The sequence below is a fragment of the Capricornis sumatraensis genome, chromosome 1, assembly GCF_032405125.1.
Source record: "Capricornis sumatraensis isolate serow.1 chromosome 1, serow.2, whole genome shotgun sequence".
In the NCBI taxonomy this organism is placed as follows: Eukaryota; Metazoa; Chordata; class Mammalia; order Artiodactyla; family Bovidae; genus Capricornis; species Capricornis sumatraensis.
In genome coordinates, this window is record NC_091069.1 from 178,592,557 (window position 1) to 178,615,165 (window position 22,609).

Here is a 22,609-nt window from a genome sequence, read left to right on the forward strand (position 1 = left end):
CGGGGTTTTGGGTCACTACTCCCCGACTGTTATCCATTTGAAACAAATTTTGGTAAATGAAAAAAACAGATATTGTGAAGTTGCTAGTTAATCGAGTAGTTGTCTGAAAATTAAACTGATAGCTTAAAGTAGCTGAATAGCATTTTTTAATTTGAATAACAGTTTTTTACTCTTCAGTATTATTGTTGTTATTCAGTCACTCATTTGTGTCTGACTCTTTGCGACCCCATGGACTGCAGCACGCCGGGCTTCCCCGTCCTTCCCGATCTCCCAGAGCTTGCTCAGACTTATGTCCAGTTGAGTGGATGATGCCATCCAACCATCTCATCCTCTGTCATCTTCTTAAGTATACAGAATCTTAAGTATAAAATCTTGCTATCGTTAAAAAGTTTTAGTTGCTGCTTTTCGTCATCCCTAAATTTCCAATTTTGGAAATGTTGCCCTACAGCGTGTATCAAGTACTACGTTAGTGTTAGAATTTTGTCATTCCTAGGGGAAAAGAATCTGCTGATTTCTTTAAAAATACATTGGAAACAAAATGGTGTATTAAATAAGGGTAATAAATATCTTTCTGGACTATTTCTAAAAGTAAAAGCCTTTATTTTTGGTTGCCAACGATGCTTTGCTGTTTGATTACATGAAATAGAAATATGAGTTTTGTTAGGCTCAACTTTTAAAATTTCTTGCTTGTTTTAAAAAACCTAATGCTAAATAGTTCTAACTAGTGTTATTAATTTGAAGAGTATGAATACTTTGAGTAAATTAGCTTGTGTTCTCTCATTACCTTAAATAATAATTTATCATCGGTTGTAACATGATTATGAAATATTCATACTTTGTTCTAAGGGAATTAATACTTTACATGAAGTGTAGTGTTTAAGCATTCATACCTATTTTTTCACTTGGAGTTACTTTTCAAGAGTAAAGTATACATTTAAACAAAAACAACTTATTTTTGTTTAATTTTTCTAGGGCTGCTTTGGAAGAAGTGGAAGGAGATGTGGCAGAATTGGAACTGAAACTTGATAAGGTAAATTTTACTTCAACTTTTTAAAACAGTAGTTGCTGTTCTGCATACTGATTTGTGCCTGCAGTGCCAGATGGGTTATGTGATTTCTTTTATATCCATGAAGGTAAATGCTAATATTTTCCCGATTTTACACATACAGAAGTTGAGGCTAGAGATGTTAAGTAGTTGGTTGAAAATTTAATCTAAATGCCAGAGCAAGAATTTGAACCCTATCTTACTAGACATCTTTTATACTGTTGGAAGTTTGTTTCCTTCTCCATCAAAAAGATTGCAGTATAACTTTTTGTTGCTTAATGGGTAGCATACATAACCTAACCATTCTTGGTTGTATATTTGGGTTTGGCTATGTTCAAATATAAAAATTTTAATACTCATTCCATTTTTAAAGCTAATGCCAGAAATACTGAATATGTATTTATTTAATAGTTGATATTAAATTGTCATACTCTACGCAAGGGTAAATATACATTGATTCCTATCTTCTGTGTTAATTATTGATAATCTTTTTTTTTTTTTGCCTCTATCTCAGAAATGTTACCTGTTGTATAACAGAAATATAAGAATGAATAAGACATGGCTTCTGATTTTAAGTAACCATTGTTGATTGTTAAAATTTCTGGAGACTAAATGTGTTTATTTAAAATAACTTTTCTGAAGATAATTTTCTGTTTATTTACTTATTATTGTAAATGGAATTGTTTTAGAAAGCAGTGCTTATCAAATGTTACTGTGCATAGGAAGATGTGGGGTTCTTGTGAAAATACAGATCCAGATTCAGTAAGTCTTGGTATCTGAGATTCTGTTTGTCTAGCCAGATTTTAGGTGACACCAATGCTGTTGAATAGACTGCACTCTGAATATCAGTGATGTAAGATATATTACTTAGACTGAAGATTTTCAAATGTTTTGAAATCATGTAATATGTATATATAATGTAAATAGTATAGAAAATATGTAAAGCAGTAGCTATTAGTTACATATATAAGACAAAATAATTTCAGAAAATGTTTAGTAATAAGTTATTTTTGTGCAGTACTCTGTAATTTTCAAAGCACTTTGATACATAGTGTGTTTGGGATTTTTACAATAGCCCTGTGAGGTAGGTGGGGCAAGTGGATTATTTCCATTTTCTAGATGACAGTAGCAAAGCCCTGAAAGTAAAGAGGAGTTGGTTCAAATCACAGAGCTAGAAAAGGCAGAGCCAGGGTTAGAATTCCATCTGTTTTATTTTTAGTTCAGTGCTCTTCTTGGGCACCGCTGTACTCCTGGGTCTATGTTGAGGGGCACATGCTACCTGAAAGTTTTCTGAGGAACCCTAGCAAACTTCAGGCAAATGTTTTTAAAAACAAATGTTAGAATTTTTGGTAAAGATATTATTTTCAGAAATGTTATTTTCTATTTAAAATTATGTATATGGGATCATTGTTACTGTTGTCATCATTATTATTATTTTACCCTGATGTATTACATTTATTTTTGAGGACTCTATGAAACAAAGTTTTTAAACTCTTAAGGTAGATAGCAGAAGATGTAGCTTTGATTTTCTGGTAGGTGTATGAAAGAATATATAGAAGGATTAAGTTTCTTTCTTTTTTTAAAAAAGAATCACAGAGTAGTACAATAAGGGTATCCATTTTCTCTGGGTAGATTTGCATCTAAATCAAACAAAACACTGTTTGTCAGGGGGGACCTCAGAATTTAAAGTATCTAAACAGACTCCTCTTACAGTATTTTTGTTAATGATTTTGCTTTTATGAGCAGCTGTCTTTTGTTTTCACCCCTTTATATCATTTGGTTGGGGTTGAGAGACTGGTAGAATCTTAAACGAAAAAACCCAAATCTAAAGCAGGTTGTCAGAGGATTGCTATTCAGTACTAAGAGCTCCAAACCCTTTCTGGAGTCTGTATTAGGGCTTTCCAGGTGGCTCAGTGGTAAAGAATCTTCCTGCCAAGCAGGAGATGCCGGTTCAACCCCTGGGTTGGGAAGATCCCCTGGAGAAGGAAATGGCAACCTACTCCAGTATTTTACCTGGGAAATCCCATGGACAGAGGAGCCTGGTGGGTTATAGTTCGTGGAGCTGCAAAAGAATCAGACACAACTGAGCGACTAAACAACATCAACAGAGTTGGGCCAGTAAGGACATCATGGAAACTTTGACACTTTTTAAAATATATTTCTCTACTTTAAGACCTTGATCCCTTATATAATGTCCCTTACCCAAATTCTTAAGCTATCATTGATCATTTTTACTCTAGAATTATGAGGAGGTACAGTTAGAGAGGAGAAGGCAATGGCACCCCACTCCAGTACTCTTGACTAGAGAATCCCATGGACGGAGGAGCCTGGTGGGCTGCAGTCCATGGGGTCGCTAAGAGTCGGACACGACTGAGCGACTTCACTTTCACTTTTCACTTTCATGCATTGGAGAAGGAAATGACAACCCACTCCAGTGTTCTTTCTTGGAGAATCCCAGGGATGGGGGAGCCTGGTGGGCTGCTGTCTATGGGGTTACACAGATTCGGACATGACTGAAGCAACTTAGCAGCAGCAGGAGCAACGATTAGAGAAGAGGCCTGTGAGGAGCAAGAACTGGTTGTTATTGAAGGTGGTGGCATTAGTGGAGGGGAAGGATTATCTGAGGCTAGTTTAGTGATTTCATAACTTTGTGCAGGGCAAGTTGTACCTGTAATATCATTGCAAATCATGGCAGCGACAGGTTTAACTAGTTTGCTGACTTAGCTTATATTTGTTTTGCTTGTAAATATATGCCATTGGTAGTTATACTCTTTCTAATGAGTAATGCTCCATGAATGAATGGCATTATTTGACTAGGTCCAATTATTTATCCATTCTGCCTGGTATTCTGGCATTGGCAACATCACGGAGCATCATAGTTGCCATCTAGGTATAATTTCCACATCTGTTTAATCTTCTCATTGAAATGGCTTGCTGTTTTTTAAGTAGATACCCTTTAAATTATAGCTCAAGTACTATCAAACTTAGGTTTTTTTCCCCCAGATATTACATTATTTCTTGCATTTTTACATTTCTTACATTTTAAAATTATACTTCCATTGAAATTATTATAATATTATGGTAATATTTGGTTTATAACGTAGTCTAGTAGGAAAGAACACAAAGCCTGGAACAACGCTGCCCATATATGAGTCAGGCTCTACCACTCACTAAGCCGTATGGGCCTTGGGCAAGTTCCTAAACCTTCCTATGTCTGAGTTTCTTCGTCTCCAAAATGGGGAAAATAAGAGTATCTATCTCATATGGTTATTATGTGAATAAGATGTGTTAATACATGTTAAGTGCTTTGGCACATGGTAAGTTCTAAATGAACGTTAATGTTGGTGATGTATCTTCTTCAACAGATTTTGGTCTGTCTTGAAGACAGATTGTCTTTAACAGGAAAAATCCCCTCATTTTACGGTTAGGTAAAAATCGTCTCTCTTTGTAGATTATGTTATGTGATTTAGTTACAGCTATCTTCACTGTCATCTAATAAGGACTTTTGACAGCTGGCAAAGTATTTATCTATCTCCAAGTCAGTCCTTCTCCCAAATAACTGCAGTATGTATTTGATTCAGCTATATGACACATTCATTTTCTCTCCAGCTCCTGTGATAGTGACCTTATTTTAATTCTGGTACCTGTTTCACTGGCCAGATGCTATGCCTTGTTGCTCAAAGTTGTAATCTCTGAAACTGAAATAATCTTTGATACCTTACTTTCTGATGGGAGTCTCTGGTCTTTGCAGTTCTCATCTTGGACTCCTCCTGCTTCTGTTTTTCAGGTTTATCTAGATCTCTAATCTTTTAAGTCTGTCCACTTCTAGAGCTCTTTTTTATTCAGGGTACTTTTTTAAAAATAAATTTTAAATTAAGATTAAATTCACCTAATATAAAACCTACCATTTTAAAGTTTGCAACTCAGTGGTTTTTAGTATATTCACAGTGTGTACAACTATTGCCACTACTTAATTTCAGAACATTTCTCTTACCCTAATAAGAAACTCTGTACACATTAGCAGTCACTTCTGATTTCCCTCTCCCTGTATACTCTGGCAACCATTAATTAACATTCTGTCTCTATGGATTTGCCTGTTCTTATACATTTCATATAAATGGAATCATACAATATTTGACCTTTTGTGGCTGACTCTTTTCACTTAACATAATGTTTTAAAAATTCATCTGTCTATGTTGTAACATCTTTAGTATTTCCTTTTTAATGGCTGAATAATATGCTGTTGTATGGATGTACCATATTTATCTTTTCATCCATTGATTGACATTCGGGTTGTTTCCACTTCTTGGCTATTATGTGTAATGCCTGCTCCTAATTTTACATCATCATTTCTCTTCTGAAGACCTCCATTTTCCTTCCACAGCATCTATTTTGCAGAATCTTGACTGTATTTGTCTAATCTTCTGTATTCTCTCTCTCTTATCTGGGCTACAGAGCCCTTCAGAAAAAGTTACACACTTGTTTGGTGAAATGGATTGGTGGGATTCTTGATGCAAAGCAGTTTTTTCAAGACTCAGTCAGGTTATCTTACTATCTTTCAATTCAATTCAGTCACTCAGTCATTTCCGACTCTTTGCAACCCCATGGACTGCAGCACGCCAGGCCTCCCTGTCCATCACCAGCTCCCTGAGTTTACCCAAACTCATGTCCATTGAGTCGGTGATGCCATCCAACCATCTCATCCTTTGTCATCCCCTTCTCCTCCTGCCCTCAATCTTTCCCAACATCAAGGTCTTTTCAAATGAGTCAGCTCATCGCATCAGGTGGCCAAAGTGTTGGAGTTTCAGCTTCAACATCAGTCCTTCCAATGAATATTCAGGACTGATTTCCTTTAGGATGGACTGGTTGTATCTCCTTGCAGTCCAAGGGACTTTCAAAAGTCTTCTCCAACACCACAGTTCAAAAGCATCAATTCTTCAGCGCTCAGCTTTCTTCACAGTCCAACTCTCACATCCATAAATGACTACTGGAAAAACCATAGCCTTGACTAGATGGACCTTTGCTGACAAAGTAATGTCTCTGCTTTTTAATACGCTGTCTAGGTTGGTCATAATTTTCCTTCCAAGGAGTAAGCGTCTTTTAATTTCACGGCGGTCACCATCTGCAGTGATTTTGGAGCCCAGAAAAATAAAGTCTGACACTGTTTCCACTGTTTACTCATCTATTTGCCATGAAGTGATGGGACTGGTTGCCATGATGTTTGTTTTCTGAATGTTGAGCTTTACGCCAACATTTTCACTCTCCTTTTTCATTTTCATCAAGAGGCTCTTTAGTTCCTCTTCACTTTCTGCCATAAGGGTGGTGTCATCTGCATATCTGTGGTTATTGATGTTTCTCCCGGCAATCTTGATTCCAGCTTGTGCTTCTTCCAGCCCAGCGTTTTTCATGATATATTCTGTATAGAAGTTAAATAAGCAGGGTGACAATATACAGCCTTGACGTACTCCTTTTCCTATTTAGAACTAGTCTGTTGTTCCATGTCCAGTTCTAACTGTTGCTTGCTGACCTGCGTACAAGTTTCTCAAGAGGCAGGTCAGGTGGTCTGGTATTCCCATCTCTTTCAGAATTTTCCACAGTTTGTGGTGATCCACACAGCCAAAAGTTTGGCGTAGTCAATAAAGCAGAAATAGATGTTTTTCTGGAATTCTTTCGCTTTTTCCATGATCCAGTGGATGTTGGCAATTTGATCTCTGGCTCCTCTGCCTTTTCTAAAACCAGCGTGAACATCTGGAGGTTCATGGTTCACGTGTTACTGAAGCCTGGCTTGGAGAACTTTGAGCATGACTTTAGTGGTGTGTGAGATGAGTGCAATTGTGCAGTAGTGTGAGCATTCATCTTTAGCAGCTCTTACATTCACTGTTCTCTCAAGATTTACCAGCTTATTGTTCATTCTTAGTAGAGGAACTTGTATCTTCCTTTTGATGGGAACACTTTTATTTCTTGCTTTCAATGTAGAAACTTAACAGAATCTGTCCTTAATCCATTCCACACACACACACATTTGAGTGATAAAAGCACCCCTTTTCCTTTGCACTTCCAGACTTAACTTCTTTGAGAAAGACTTTGCTTTAGCCACCTCTCTCTATTCCCTGTCTACATCTTTAAATTGTCTTCTTTTCTAATATAAAGCCATCACCCTCTGTTTGCCAGAGAGATGCCCTAAGCCATGCTTTAAGATGTAGGATGTCTTTATTGTTTCCCATTTCCTTTCGTATAATATGTGAACACCTTTGCTTTGCCCACAATGTTTCTCCTGATCTGGACCTTGTTTACATTTTTGCACTGAACTAAGCTCCTTAGTGCCTCTGGTTTACCCTGCCTTGTAAGCTTCAGGGTTAGTTCATGCTTTTCCTAAAATAGTGTCTTATTACCCTTATCTGATTCACTAATTTCTGTTGGTCTTCAGGGCTTTTGTCAAGTGTTTCCTTTTGTAGGAATCCTTCTTTGAACCCCATGGTCCTGGTTAGATGTTCTTCCTTTATTCTCTCTTGCATAGTTTTGATGAGCATAGCAGTTGTGTTTGTGCTAAATAGAATTTACCTGCTTTTCTAACGGTTAGGATTTTGTTGTTTGGTCGCTCAGTCGTGTCTGACTCTTTGTGACCCCATGGACTGCAGCACACCAGGCTTCGCTGTCCTTCACTGTCACCCGCAGCTTGCTCAGACACATGTTCATTGAGTCGGTGATGCCATCCAACTGTCTCATCCTCTGTCGTCCCCTTCTCCTCCTGCCTTCAGTCTTTCTCAGCATCAGGGTCTTTTCTAATGAGTCAACTCTTCACATCAGGTGGCCAAAGTATTGGAGTTTCAGCTTCAGCACCAGTCCTTCCAATGAATATTCAGGGTTGGTTTCCTTTAGGATTGACTGGTTTGATCTCCTTGCAGTCCAAGAGACTTCAAGTCTTCTCCAACACCACAATTGAAAACCATCAGCTCTTTGTCACTAAGCCTTCTTTATGGTCCAACTCTCGCATCCATACATGACTACTGGAAAAGCCATAGCTTAAGGGCTTCCCTGGTGGCTCAGAGGGTAAAGCGTCTGCCTCAAATGCGGGAGACCCGGGTTCGATCCCTGGGTCGTGAAGATCCCCTGGAGAAGGAAATGGTAACCCACTCCAGTATTCTTGCCTGGAGAATCCCATGGACGGAGAAGCCTGGTAGGCTACAGTCCATGGGGTCGCAAGAGTCTGACACAACTGAGCGACTACACCTTCTACACCTTGGACTCTATGGACCTTTGTCAGCAAAGTAATGTCTCTGCTTTTTAATATGCTCTCTAGGTTTGTCATAGCTTTTCTTTCAAGGAGCAGGGGCCTTTTAATTTCATGACTGCAGTCACCATCTGCAGTGATTTTGGAGCCCAAGAAAATAAAGTCTGTCATTGTTTCCATTGTTTCCCCATCTGTTTGCCATGAAGTGATGGGACTGAATGCCATGATCTTAGTGTTTTGAATGCTGAGTTTTAAGCCAGCCTTTTCACTCTCCTCTTTCACTTTCATCAGGAGGCTCTTTTAATTCCTCTTTGCTTTCTGCCATAATGGTGGTGTCATCTGCATATCTGAGGCTGTTGATATTTCTCCTGGCAATCTTGATTCCAGCTTGTGCTTCATCTAGCCTGGCATTTCCCATGGTGTGCTACATTTAAGTTAAATAAGCAGTGTGACAATATACAGCCTTGACGTACTCCTTTCCCAATTTAGAACCAGTCCGTTGTTCCATGTCCGGTTCTCACTGTTGCTTCTTGACCTGCATACAGGTTTCTCACAAGGCAGGTAAGGTGGTCTGGTATTCCTGTCTCTTGAAGGATTTTCCAGTTTGTTGTGATCCATACAGTCAAAGGCCTTAGCATGTTCAATAAAACAGAAGTAGATTTTTTTCTGGAATTCTCTTGCTTTTTTGATGATCCAACAGATGTTGGCAGTTTGATCTCTGGTTCCTCTGCCTTTTCTAAATCCAGCTTGAACATCTGGAAGTTCTTGATTCACATACTGTTGGAGCCTAGTTTGGAGAATTACAACAGAGACTTAGAACAGAATCAGTAGAACAGATTAGAACAGAGATTTTTTTCACTTAACGTTCATCCAGATTCCAGGGTAACAGTTTTAAGTTGTACTCCTGAGATCCTTGTGTTGTCTTCTAAAGGTTTCCTGAGCTGTTTATCCTCTTCTTGGTGACCCTACTTCCCATTTTATAATTACCCTTCCTTCTTCTAGATCAGCTCCACTTTTATCTTTATTATGTTTAACTTTCACCCAAGATATTGTTTGCTTAAAGAAAATGTTTTGTGTGAAATAAAAAAGAAGGACTAGAAAAAGAAAAGGAATGGAAAGGAAAAAAGAGAAAGATTAAAAAGGGAAAGAGAAAAAGAGGGAATGGGGAAAGAGAGAGAAGCTCAGTTCTAAGATTTAGTATAGTGCCTAGAATGGTAGGCATTGGAGAAATGTGGTTGATTAATCAATTCTGCTTTGATGCTGATGCTGCTAAGTTGCTTCAGTCGTGTCTGACTCTGTGTGACCCCATAGATGGCAGCCCACCAGGCTCCCCCATCCCTGGGATTCTCCAGGCAAGTACACTGGAGTGGGTTGCCATTTCCTTCTCCAATGCATGAAAGTGAAGTCGCTCAGTTGTGTGCGACTCTTTGCAACCCCATAGACTGTGGCCTATTAGGCTCCTCTGTCCATGGGATTTTCTAGGCTAGAGTATTGGAGTGGCTTGCCGTTGCCTTCTCCGTCTGCTTTGATAGTTTGATACTAAAATGACCAACATGACTCACCCACCATACCAGTTTACTTCCCTTTCCTCCACCATACCACAGTTGTGTTTTTAAAAAACTTTTGTCAAACTGCTTGCTCTGCCTAAAGTGAAAGTGGAAGTGAAGTCGCTCAGTCGTGTCCGACTCTTTGCGACCGTGGACTACAGCCTACCAGGCTTCTCCGTCCATGGGATTTTCCAGGCAAGAGTGCTGGAGTGGATTGCCATTTCCTTCTCCAGGGGATCTTCCCGACCCAGGAATTGAACCTGGGTCTCCCGCATTGCAGGCAGACGCTTTATCGTCTTCCAAGAGATGCTTAAAGCATTTTTGTGGAGTTAAGTGACAGGGATGAATTTAACTTGATAAAATTAAAAATTAACTTGATTGGTGGTTGGTGTTATAAGACACCCTCCACATCTTGAAAGGTCATCTTTTTTTTTTTTTTTGATATAGCTCTCTTATGATCTACTTTATAAGCCAAAGGGAAAAAAAAGAACACTTTTCGTTTAGTTTCGATTTATTGATGAACTGTAATCTTAACTTGGCAAACTCATGTGGTTATTGATAATACTTGTTCAATTAATTAAAAAAATATTTTCAGTTATATAATGTGTTTCTTTTTCAGCTTGTGAAACTGTGTATTGCAATGATTGATACTGGAAAAGCCTTTTGTGTTGCAAATAAACAGTTCATGAATGGGATTCGAGACCTGGCACAGTATTCTAGCAATGATGCTGTAGTTGAGGTTAGTATTATTAAACTTAGTTAAAATGATCAATGCAACATGTTATTAAATAACTATATCTATTTACCTTATTAATAATGGTGGTCCTTAAAATCAGAAGTGGAAAAGCTATCACCTATTGGTGCTGTCTTATATAATCCTGTGTTCTAGGACAGTTAGAAGGTGATGGTTGATCTGTGGTGTAAATATCTCTTTACTACACTGGCTGCTAGGTGAGCTGAAGCATCTAGAGGGGCACCTGAGCAGGTAGGGTAGGATCATGTTTATTAGTGCAAGCAGAGAGCATTAACTTAAGACTAGTATCTAACTGTACATTTGGGGGGCTGCATAGGAAAGTTCTGGTCAACTAGCTATGTTAACTTAGACCCCCTGCTATGTGGTATTATAATGTTTCTTTTATGAGGAATAATAGCTAGTGAAAAAAATGGTGTAATTTGGTAATTATGTGATCTATAGATACCTAAATGCACACAGTCTTAATACACTCACTTTTAACCTTTGCCATTTCAATTAGTTAGTATAATAATATTGATAGGCAGTTTAATTCTTTGACTGTTCTTGAGTTTTATGTTACTACCTGTAGACTTCTATGCAGACCGTGTCTGAGAAGTAGTGAGATTGTCCTAGTGAGAAAGAAACGTTACTGTTTACACTGTAACTTGATCTTTCGGTCACAAATGCTGAAAATACGTTTTTCTAGCATATATTAGTAGCTCTTAAATAACTTGGTTTTCTTTTGATTTCTTTCTCAGACAAGTTTGACCAAATTTTCTGACAGTCTTCAAGAAATGATAAATTTTCACACAGTAAGTGTTAGTAAGTAGGGGTTATTATGACCATGGTAATGCTTTATTACTTTTCTTTGGTGGCAATATTTTATAGAATTACTTAAGTTGGAAATCACAGACTTTGATTTATTAACAACTTTTTAGTTGGGTGGATCTAAAATGCGTGTGTGTGTGAGAGAGAAAAGATGGAACTATACATGTGTATTATTTCCCATCCTATAATAGTGAACTTTAATTTCAATGAAGTGCACACTCATAAAAGTTAATTTTTTCTCTTTAAGTTGTGCCTTTGTAAATTTTTAAGCAGTTATTTCAAGAAGAAAGACAGATGTACAAGTCATCATTCTAAATTTGGCTATTTCTTTTAATTACAAATATATCCCCTTTGTCTAATAAGTTGCTAATATGAAAGACTGTTGTATTCTTTGAGCGATTTACGTGTATGTTTAAGATATGAGGACAGATCTTTAAGAGTGAGGGATATATATTACTTTTGGAATGTGATGAAATGCCTTTATACATTTTGTAAAAGTTTACTGAAAATATGGTACTTTGTAAGCTATATATTTTTTATAATTTTTTAAAAATCTAATATGTATGACTCATATAATTATTTATTCAGTGTTTCAAAATTTAACTGTCTGTAAGAGGGGAATATTTCTGGTTTTTAGTTAATTTGATTTTCTTGTTTTTTTGGGGGGACAACATATTAAGGATGAATTGATCTGATAATATTTATTTTAATTGTGGTTCAAATTTTACTCATTCCAAAATTCTCATGCAAAAGCATCTTCTTCAGTTTCTGCTGTCAGTTCTTTTGGTTATGTATCTAGGTATAGAATTGCTGGGTCACACAGAGATGTTATGGGGAGGGAGGTGGGAGGGGGGTTCATGTTTGGGAACACATGTAAGAATTAAAGATTTTAAAATTAAAAAAATAAAAAATAAAAAAAGAATTGTTGGGTCATAAGTAATTCTATGTTTATCTTTTTGAGAAACCATCAAACTGATTTCCACAGAGGCTACAAAATTTTACATTCCCATTTACATCCCTACTAGCAATGTATGAGTGTTCCAGTCTTTACATCTGGGTCAACACTTGTTACCTATCTACCTACCTACCTACCTACCTACCTTCCTTCCTTCCTTCCTTCCGTTTTGTTATAGCCATTGTAGTAGGTGTGAATTGGTATCTTATTGTGGCTTTGAGTTGCATTTCTTGCTTGACTAATGTGTTTAAGCATCTTTTCATCTATTTATGACCATTTGTATATTTTCTTTTGCCATTGGTACCATTGTTGTCTGCTTAAATAATATGCCCATTTAAAAATTTGTTTAAATTGAATTTTTTATATATTCTGGTATTAAACCCTTATCAGATGTATGATATGTAAATAATTTTTCCTATTCTGTAAGTTGTTTTTTTACTTTCTTGATAAATGTCCTTTGATGCATTAAAGTTTTAATTGTTTTATTGAAGTATAGTGAGTTCGCAGTGTTATGTTAGTTTCAAGTGTATAGCAAAGTGATTCAGTTATCCATATATATATATTCTTTGTCAGATTTCTTTCTATTATAGGTTATTACAAGGTATTGGATATGGTTCCCTGTGCTATACAGTAGGTCCTTGTTATTTACCTATTTTATATGTGTTAGTCACTCAGTCGTATCCAACTCTTTGCGACCCCATGGACTGTAGCCCACCAGGTTCCTCTGTCCATGGAATTGTCCAGGCAAGACTATTGGAATGGGTTGCCATTTCCTGCTCCAGTTTTATATGTAATAAGGTATATATGGTAATCCCAAACTCCTAATTTATCTTCAACTACCCCTCCACCCCGCTGCCAACTATCCCCTTTGGCAACCCGAAGTTTGGTTTCTGTGTCTGTCTGTTTATGTTTTGTAAATAAATTTGTTTATATCAGTTTTTTTAAGATTCTGCATATAAGTGATATCAGATGATATTTGTCTTTCTCTGTCTTACTTACTTCACTTGGTAATTTCTAGGTCTCTCCATGTTTCTATATTTCATTCTTTTTAGCGGCTGAGTAGTATTCTAGTATTATGAGTAGTTGTGTGTGTGTGTGTGTGTGTGTGTGTGTGTGTGTGTGTGTGTATACCTACACACCACATCTTCTTTATTCATTTCTCTGTTGAGAGACATTTAGGTTGTTTCCATGTCTTGGCTACTGTAAATACTACTGCTATGAACATTGGGGTGCTTGTATCTTTTCAAATTAGAGTTTTCTCTGGATATATGCTCAGGAAGGGAATTGCTGGGTTATATGGCAAATCTGTTTTTAGTTTTTTAAGGCACCTCCATACTTCTCCATTTTAGCTGTACCAGTTTACATTCCCACCAGTAGTGTATGAGGGTTCCCTTCCCTCCACACCCTCCCCAGAGTTTATTTTTTTGGATTTTTTTGATGATAGCCATTTTGAGTGATGTGAGGTGTTACTGAGATATTGTGGTTTTGATTAGTGATGTTGAAAATATTTTCATGTGCCTGTTGGCCATCTTTGGAGAAATATCTGTTTAGGTCTTCAGCCCATTGTTGATTGGGTTGTTTCTTTTTTTGATTCTTAGCTTTGTGAGCTGTTTGTATATTTTGAAAATTAATCCCTTGTCAGTTGTAATGTTTGCAAATATTTTCTTCCATTCTGCAGGCTGTCTTTTCATTTTGCCTCTTTAGGTGGATTTATTCCCAGGTATTTCATTCTTTTTGATGTAATAGTAAATGGGGTTGTTTCCTTAATTTCTCTTTCTAACATTTGGTTGTTCAGTTCAGTTCAGTCCAGTCGCTTAGTTGTGTCCGACTCTTTGCAACTCCATGAATTGCAGCACGTCAGGCCTCCCTGTCCATCACCAACTCCCGGAGTTCACACAAACTCATGTCCATCGAGTTGGTGATGCCATCCAGCCATCTCATCCTCTGTCATCCCCTTTTCCTCCTGCCCCCAATCCCTCCCAGCATCAGAGTCTTTTCCAATGAGTCAACTCTTCGCATGAGGTGGCCAAAGTACTGGAGTTTCAGCTTCAGCATCATTCCTTCCAAAGAACACCCAGGGCTGATCTCCTTTAGTGTACAGAAATGCAATGAATTTCCACACGTTAATTTTGTATCTTTTAACTTTACTAAATTCATTCGTGAGCTCTAGTAGTTTTCTGGTAACATCTTTAAGATTTCCTGTGTAGAGCATAGAAATGCCATGTGCAGACAGTGACAGTTTCACTTCTTCTTTTCCGGGTAAGATTCCTTTTATTTCCTTTTCTTTTATTGCTATGTCTGGGACTTCCAAAACTATGCTGAATAAAAGTGGTGAGAATGGGCATCCTTTGTCTTCTTCATTATCTTACAGAAAATGCTTTCATCTTTTCATCATTGAGTATGATGTTAGCTGTGGACTTGTCATATATCACCTTTATTATGTTGAGGTATGTTCCCTCTATGTCTATTTTTGGATTAGTTTTTATTATAAATGGATGTTGAATTTTATCAAAAGCTTTTTTTGCATTGGTTGAGATGATCATATGGTTTTTATTCTTCAATTTGTTAATATGATGTTATCACATTCATTAATTTGCAGATATTGAAAAGTCCTTACATCTTGGAATAAATCCCACTTGATCATGGTGTATCATCCTTTTAATGTATTGTTGGATTCAGTTTGGATTCATATTTTGTTGAGGAGTTTTACATTGTGTTCATCAGTGATACTGGCCTATAATTTTCTTTTTTGATATCTTTTTCTGATTTTGGTATCAGGGTGTTGGTGGCCTCATAGAATGAGTCTGGGGGTGTTCCTTACATTGCAGTTTCTAGGAATAGTTTCAGAAGGATAGGTATTAACTCTTCTCTAAATGTTTGGTGGAATTCACCTTAGAAACCATCTTGTCCTTGGCTTTTATTTGTTGGGAATTTTAAAATTACTGATTCAGTTTATGTACTGGTAGTTGACCTGTTCGTATATTCTGTTTCCTCTGGGTTCAGTCTTGTGAGAGTGTACCTTTCTAAGAATTTTTCCAGTTCTTCTAGTTGTCCTTTTTAATTGCTGTATAGTTGCTTGTAGTATTCTCCCTGTGATCTTCTGTATTTCTGTGGTGGTGGTCATAACTTCCCCATTTTCATTTCTGATTTTCTTTATTTGGTCCTCTCCCGTTTATTCTTGATGAGACCATCTAAAGGTTGACATAGAAATATTTGCAACAGTGACAGGTTTACTTCTCTTCCAATCTGGATTGCTTTTATTTCCTTTTCTTCTCTAATTGCCGTGGCAAGGACTTCCAAACCTGTGCTGAGTATAAGTGGTGAGAATGGGCACCCTTACTCTTGATCTTAGAGGAAATGCTTTCAACTTTTCATTGTTGAATTAGTTTTCTTTTCAAAGAACCAAGTTTTGGTTTCATTGATCTTTCTGTTGTTTTTGAAGTCTCTGTTTCATTTATTTCTGCTCTGATCTTTGTGATTTATTTTCTTTTCCTAACATTGGGTTTTGTTTGTTGTTCTTTCTCTAGTTGCTTCTTATGTAAGGTTAAGTTGTTTGAGACTTCTCTTGTTTCCTTAGGTAAACTTGTATTGCTATGAACTTCCCTCTTAGAACTGCTTCTGCTGTATCCCATAGGTTTTGGATAGTAATTTACTCTTTCAGGCATTCGTCTTTAGACATTTAAAATTTTCCTCTTTGATTTCTTCAGTGTTGCACTGGTTGCTTAGTACGATATTGTTTAGCTTCCATCTGTCTGTAGCCTTGTAGTTGGAAAAGATATCAATATTTGATTTAATTTCAGTTTTCTTAAATTCACTGAGGCTTGCTATATGTCCTAGCATGTGATCTATTCTGGAGACTGTTGCATGTACACTTGAAAAGAATGTGTGTCCCACAGCTTTTGGATGGAATGCTCTATAAATGTCAATTAAGTCCATCTGGCCTAATGTATCATTTAAGTCCCATGTTTCCTTATTGATTTTCTATCTGATTAATCTATCCATTGATGTAAGTGGGATGCTAACATCCACCACTTTATTGTATTAATATCAGTTTCTCCTTTTATGTCTTTTAACATTTGGCTTATATATTGAGAGGCTCCTATGTTGGGTACCTATATATTTAAAACTGTGCTACCTTCTTTTTGAGTTGATCCTTTAATCATCATGTACTGTTCTTCTCTGTCTCCTGTCTTTATTTGACAGTATATTTTGTGTGACGCAAGTATTACTATTCCAACTTTCCTTTTGATTTCTAGTTGCATGGAATACCTTTTTTCCATCTGGTTACTGTCAGTCCATATTTGTCTCTAAATCTCAAGTGAGTCTCTTATAGGCAGCAGATATACAGGCCTTATTTTAGTATTTATTCAGCCAGTCTCTGTCTTTTGGTCAGTTCAGTTCAGTCGCTCAGTCGTGTCCGACTCTTTGTGACCCCATGAATCGCAGCACGCCAGGCCTCCCTGTCCATCACCATCTCCTGGAGTTCACTCAGACTCACGTCCATCGAGTCCGTGATGCCATCCAGCCATCTCATCCTGGGTCGTCCCCTTCTCCTCCTGTCCCCAATCCCTCCCAGCATCAAAGTCTTTTCCAATGAGTCAACTCTTCGCATGAGATGGCCAAAGTACTGGAGCTTCAGCTTTAGCATCATTCCTTCCAAAGAAATCCCAGGGTTGATCTCATTCAGAATGGACTGGTTGGATCTCCTTACAGTCCAAGGGACTCTCAAGAGTCTTCTCCAACACCACAGTTCAAAAGCATCAATTCTTTGGCGCTCAGCCTTCTTCACAGTCCAACTCTCACATCCATACATGACCACAGGAAAAACCTTAGCCTTGACTAGACGGACCTTAGTTGGCAAAGTAATGTCTCTGCTTTTGAATATACTGTCTAGGTTGGTCATAACTTTTCTTCCAAGGAGTAAGGGTCTTTTAATTTCATGGCTGCAGTCACCATCTGCAGTGATTTTGGAGCCCCAAAAAATAAAGTCTGACACTGTTTCCACTGTTTCCCCATCTATTTCCCATGAAGTGATGGGACCAAATGCCATGATCATCATTTTCTGAATGTTGAGCTTTAAGCCAACATTTTCACTCTCCTCTTTCACTTTCATCAAGAGGCTTTTTAGCTCTTCTTTGCTTTCTGCCATAAAGGTGGTGTCATCTGCATATCTGAGGTTATTCATATTTCTCCCAGCAATCTTGATTCCAGCTTGTGTTTCTTCCAGTCCAGCGTTTCTCATGATGTACTCTGCATAAAAGTTAAATTAGCAGGGTGACAATATACAGCCTTGATGTACTCCTTTTCTTATTTGGAACCAGTCTGTTGTTCCATGTCCAGTTCTAACTGTTGCTTCCTGACCTGCATATAGGTTTCTCAAGAGGCAGGTCAGGTGGTCTGGTATTCCCATCTTTTTCAGAATTTTCCACAGTTTATTGTGATCCACACAGTCAAAGGCTTTGGCATAGTCAGTAAAGCAGAAATAGATGTTTTTCTGGAACTCTCTTGCTTTTTCAATGATCCAGCGGATGTTGGCAATTTGATCTTTGGTTCCTCTGCCTTTTCTAAAACCAGCTTGAACATCAGGGAGTTCGCGGTTCACGTATTGCTGAAGTCTGGCTTGGAGAATTTTGAGCATTACTTTACTAGCGCGTGAGATGAGTGCAATTGTGTGGTAGTTTGAGCATTCTTTGGCACTGCCTTTCTTTGGAATTGGAATGAAAACTGTCTTTTGGTAGGAGCATTTATTTCATTTATATTTAAGGTGATGATAACCAATATGTATGTTCCTGTTGCCATTTTCTTAATTTTTTTGGATTTGTTTTTTTGTAAGTCTTTCTTCCTATTTTCTTTTTTTGTTCTCTTTCTTGTGGTTTGATGACTCTCTTTAGTGTTATATTTAGATTCTTTTTTCTTCTTTGTGTGTATATCTTTATAGATTATTGTTTTGTGGTTACCATGAGATTTTTATATAGGAGTCTATATTTGTATGTGCTTGTTTTAAATTGCTGACCTTTTAATTTCAAACACATTTTAGATAACCTTCATTTGTACTCGCCTCCCCTCATAATCACTGTTTTGGGTATTATATTTTGTATCAGATTGTTTTGTGTATCCCGTAACTGCTTATTGTGGATACAAATGATTTTTAGTACTTTTGTCCTTTAACCTTACTATTAGCTTTGTTTTTGGATTGTTTCCTACCTTTTGTGTGTGTTTGCCTTTAGCAATGAGCTTTTCCATTTTATAATTTTCTTGTTTCTAGTTGTGGCCTTTTCTTTTCTGCCCAGGGAAGTTCCTTTAGCATTTGTTGTAAAGCTGCTTTGGTGGTGCTGAATTCTTTTAGCTTTGGCTTGTCTGTAAAGTTTTTGACTTCTCCATAAAATCTCAATGAAAGTCTTACTAGGTAGAGTATTCTTGGTTGGATGTTCTTTTCTTTCATCGCTTTAAATATATCATATCATTCTCTTCTGGTGAGTTAAGTTTTGCTGAAAAATTTGCTGATAGCCTTATGGGAATTCCCTTGTATGTTATTTGTTACCTTTTCCTTGTTGCTTTTATTTTATTTTTTACAATATTGTATTGGTTTTGCCACACATCATCATGAATCTGCCACAGGTGTACACATGTTCCCCATCCTGAACCCCTCTCCCAACTCCCTCCCCATACCATCCCTCTGGGTCATCCCAGTGCACCAGCCCCACGCATCCTGTATCTTGCATCTAACCTGGACTGGCGATTCGTTTCACATATGATATTATACATGTTTCAATGCCATTCTCCCAAAGCATCCCACCCTCGCCCTCTCCCACAGAGTCCAAAAGACTGTGCTATACATCTGTGTCTCTTTTGCTGTCTCGCATACAGAGTTATCACTACCATCTTTCTAAATTCCATATATATGCATTAGTATACTGTATTGGTGTTTTTCTTTCTGGCTTACTTCACTCTGTATAATAGGCTCCAGTGTCACATACTCTCTCCTATCTTTGATTTCTGTCATTTTGATTACAGTGTGTTTTAGTGTATGCCTCTCTGGGCTAATCCTGTATGAGAGTCTCTGTACTTCCTGTGCTTGGGTGACTCTTTCCTTCCCCAGATTAAGAAAGTTGCAGCTAGTACCTCTTCTGATATGTTCTCAAAACCTTCTCTACTCCTTTGGTACCCCTGTAATGCAGATATTATCACACTTGTCTCAGAAGTCTCTTAAACTGAGATTTTGTTTGCACTCTTTAAGAGTGAAGTCTCTTATTTCTTCCAATCCTGCGGAGGTTTTGCAGTCAAGCTCCACTGGCTTCCAAGGCCAGAGTCCTCATTTCTTTTCATTCTTTTTTTCTCTTCAGGGGCAGTGATTTCTAAGCAGGAATACTGGAGTGGGTTGCCTCATTTTGTCTAAATTGCTGTTTGTATTTTTATGTTTGTTGTACGTTCATTGGGTTTCTTGACCTTGGAAAAGTGACCCTCTGAAGGAAATGTCCAGTGTGTCCCAGCAGTGCAATCCCCTCTTGTCACAAGGGACTAGGGGCCCAGTAATTCCAGGGTAATGTCTGGCCTGTGTTTGTGAATTTGGCTTGCACACTGCAGGACTGTAATTTTTTTGCTTCTAGTGTCTGCCCCCTGGTGGGTAAGGCTGGTCTATAGGCTTATGGAGTCTTCCTGGCAGGAGAGCCCAGTGTTTACCCTCTGATGGTGGGGCTGGGTATTGGTCCTCTGGTGGGCAGGGCCTTTCTAGGGGTGTGTCTGGAGGCTGCTGTGCTCAGGAAATCTTGAAGTAACCTGTCAGCTGATCAGTGGGAATGTGTTCCCACTCAGTTTTTTGTTTGGCCTGAGGTGTCCCAACACTGGAGACTACAGGCTTTTAGGTGGGGCTGGGTCTTTGTGCCAAAATATCAGGTTCTGGATGGGGCCCCACAGGTGAGTGTTTTCCAGTACGTTCACCAGCAGTGTTTGTGTCCCCAGGATGGGCCACATCCGCCCCGTCTCGCCAGAAGACACTCAAAAGATCAGCAGTGGATTTGACCCAGGCTACTATCCAATTACTGCTTTTGCCCTAGGTCCTTATGTACCCGAAATTTTGTGTGCACTCTTTAAGAGTGAAGTCTCTATTTATCCCAATCCTGTGGAGCTTTTGCAGTCAAGCTCCACTGGCTTCCAAAGCCAAATGTTCTGGAGTCTCTTCCTCCTAATGCCAGACCCCCATGCTGGGGGGCTTGATGTGGGGCTCAGCATTCTCACTCTTGTAGGAGAATGTCTGTAATCTAATTGTACTCTAGTTTATGTTTTGCTTACTTTGTGGGGGGAGGTATGAGATTTGATCATATCACAGGCACACCCCTACTACCAGTCTCATTCTGGTTTTGTCTTTATGTCTTTAGTTGGAGAGACACTTCCCTGGTAGGTTTCAGTTTTTTTTCAACGATGGTTGGTCTGCAGATTGTTGTGAGTTTGGTGAGCTTGTGAGAGGAGGTCATCTAACGGTTCTACTCTGCCATCTTGGCCCTTCTGTAAAAGTTTTAATTTTGATGAAAGCCAATTTATCTTTTTTTTTTTTTCTTCTGTTCCTCTTACTTTTGGGGTCATATCCAAGAATCCATTGCTAAATCCTAGATCATTCAGATTTATTCCTTTGTTTTTTTTCCAAGAGTTTTATGATTTTAGCGCTAACATTTTACACCAGCTTGTTTCTAATGACCCCTTATTAGTTTTCTTTTTGCCTTCTGTTGAATTTGGATGCTAGTGTATGGTATATTTGATTTCTTTTAATTCAAGGGATCTTTTGGATTCAGACTCCTTAAACAGTGTGATATAATGAGAATCAAAAATTTTTTAAAGTTACTGATTTTAAATTAACATACTAAATTAAGTTTTTTTGTAATAAAATATCCTTTGTAATAGTCCTATTCTTGATATTTTCTTTAAATTAGTAAGTCTTATATTATTGCTTTTTATAAGACTATCTTGCTCTTTTTATAGTTTTATATGTGAAAAGTTATGATTAAGATAAACTTTTGGCAAGGAAGTAGTTTAAATGTATGTTGAAGTCTGTCTGTCAAGAAATCTTAAGTTCAGAGTATTTTATAAATTATCCTGTTAGAGTAAATTAAGTCTTTAAAAATGAGGTTTGTTTGAAGCCAGGGCTAAAAGTATAGTTTGCTTCAAGACAACAGAGATTATTAGTCTTTTTAGCGCTAGTGCTGTTAATGTGCAACTAGTTTCCTGAACTGATTCCAATAGTGTGTTTTTTCCCCCTGCTTTTCTAAAATTAAAAGCAATCGATGTTTCTTGATTTTCAACATTGTAAAAGGAACATAGAATTTAGATAGAAACACCTTTGAGTTTAGGCTTCACTGTTGTGAGCTGTATAATTTTGGTCAATTTTTAAAATCACTTTTCATTTTTCAGTTTACTGTTCTATAAAAGGGGAATAGTAGAATTTGCAATAACAGTATGTAAAAGGGTATTGTGATGAGTAACAGAAAATGTGCAACCAGTTGCTGGGGTGATACTTCTTCCTTTACTATGTTGGTTGGTATCCATTTGGGAAAATAGAAACCACATATGGTATTTCTTTCTTTCTTTCTTTTTTTTTTTTAACATATGGTGTTACTTATAGAAAGATTTTTATACATTGATTTAGTTACAAAGTATTCGGAGAGTTGGAAGAAGGAAAAAAGCCACAATGATGCCACCTAGAGATTATTCATCATGGGAAGGAGCTATTGTCCTTAGGGCTGCAGGACTCAGGGTAGACGTGACACCAGAGCCCCTAAGTGCTGCACTGTATTGTTCCCAAGCCAAGAAGTCAAAGCTCTCCTGCTTGTTGCTGACACTCCTGGATTGGTCCCTGATGCTGCTGAAAGTTGGAGTAGCTCAGTTGCTCACTAATGGCTGTGTCAGAACAGAAAGCGGAGAGAAAAGTGGCTTCTCTTTATCTCCTGCCTCTTAATCTGACATCAGATCCCATTTGTAGAACCTGACCTCTTAGCTTGCAGGGAGTTTGGAAAATATACTTCACAGATCTCTAGCTCCTGTCATCACAGAGGAGACGATTATGGAAAGGTGATATAGTGGTGAAAGCCAGTAAACAGTTGGCACACCAACCACAAAGACTATAATTTTGAAAACATTTTTAGTAGGTATATCATTACACAATCTTAACAGTTTTTATCCTTGAAACCTTTTTCTGTGACTTTTCTTTTTCTCCTTGCACTCTGTATTGCACACATTAACAAAATATACCCCAGGTCCTTTGTCACCTCCAAGTCTAAAC

General features: G+C 37.7%; 1 protein-coding gene across 1 annotated transcript in view; it reads left to right on the plus strand.

Moving 5' to 3' along the window:
- ACAP2 (ArfGAP with coiled-coil, ankyrin repeat and PH domains 2) overlaps positions 1 to 22,609 on the plus strand; it is a 164,457-nt gene that overhangs the window by 63,919 nt on the left and 77,929 nt on the right. Inside the window, exons 2-4 of the mRNA XM_068968577.1 lie at positions 973 to 1,030; positions 10,443 to 10,562; positions 11,315 to 11,368. Coding sequence (XP_068824678.1) covers positions 973 to 1,030; positions 10,443 to 10,562; positions 11,315 to 11,368 — 232 coding nt within the window. The remainder of the gene's footprint in view (positions 1 to 972; positions 1,031 to 10,442; positions 10,563 to 11,314; positions 11,369 to 22,609) is intronic.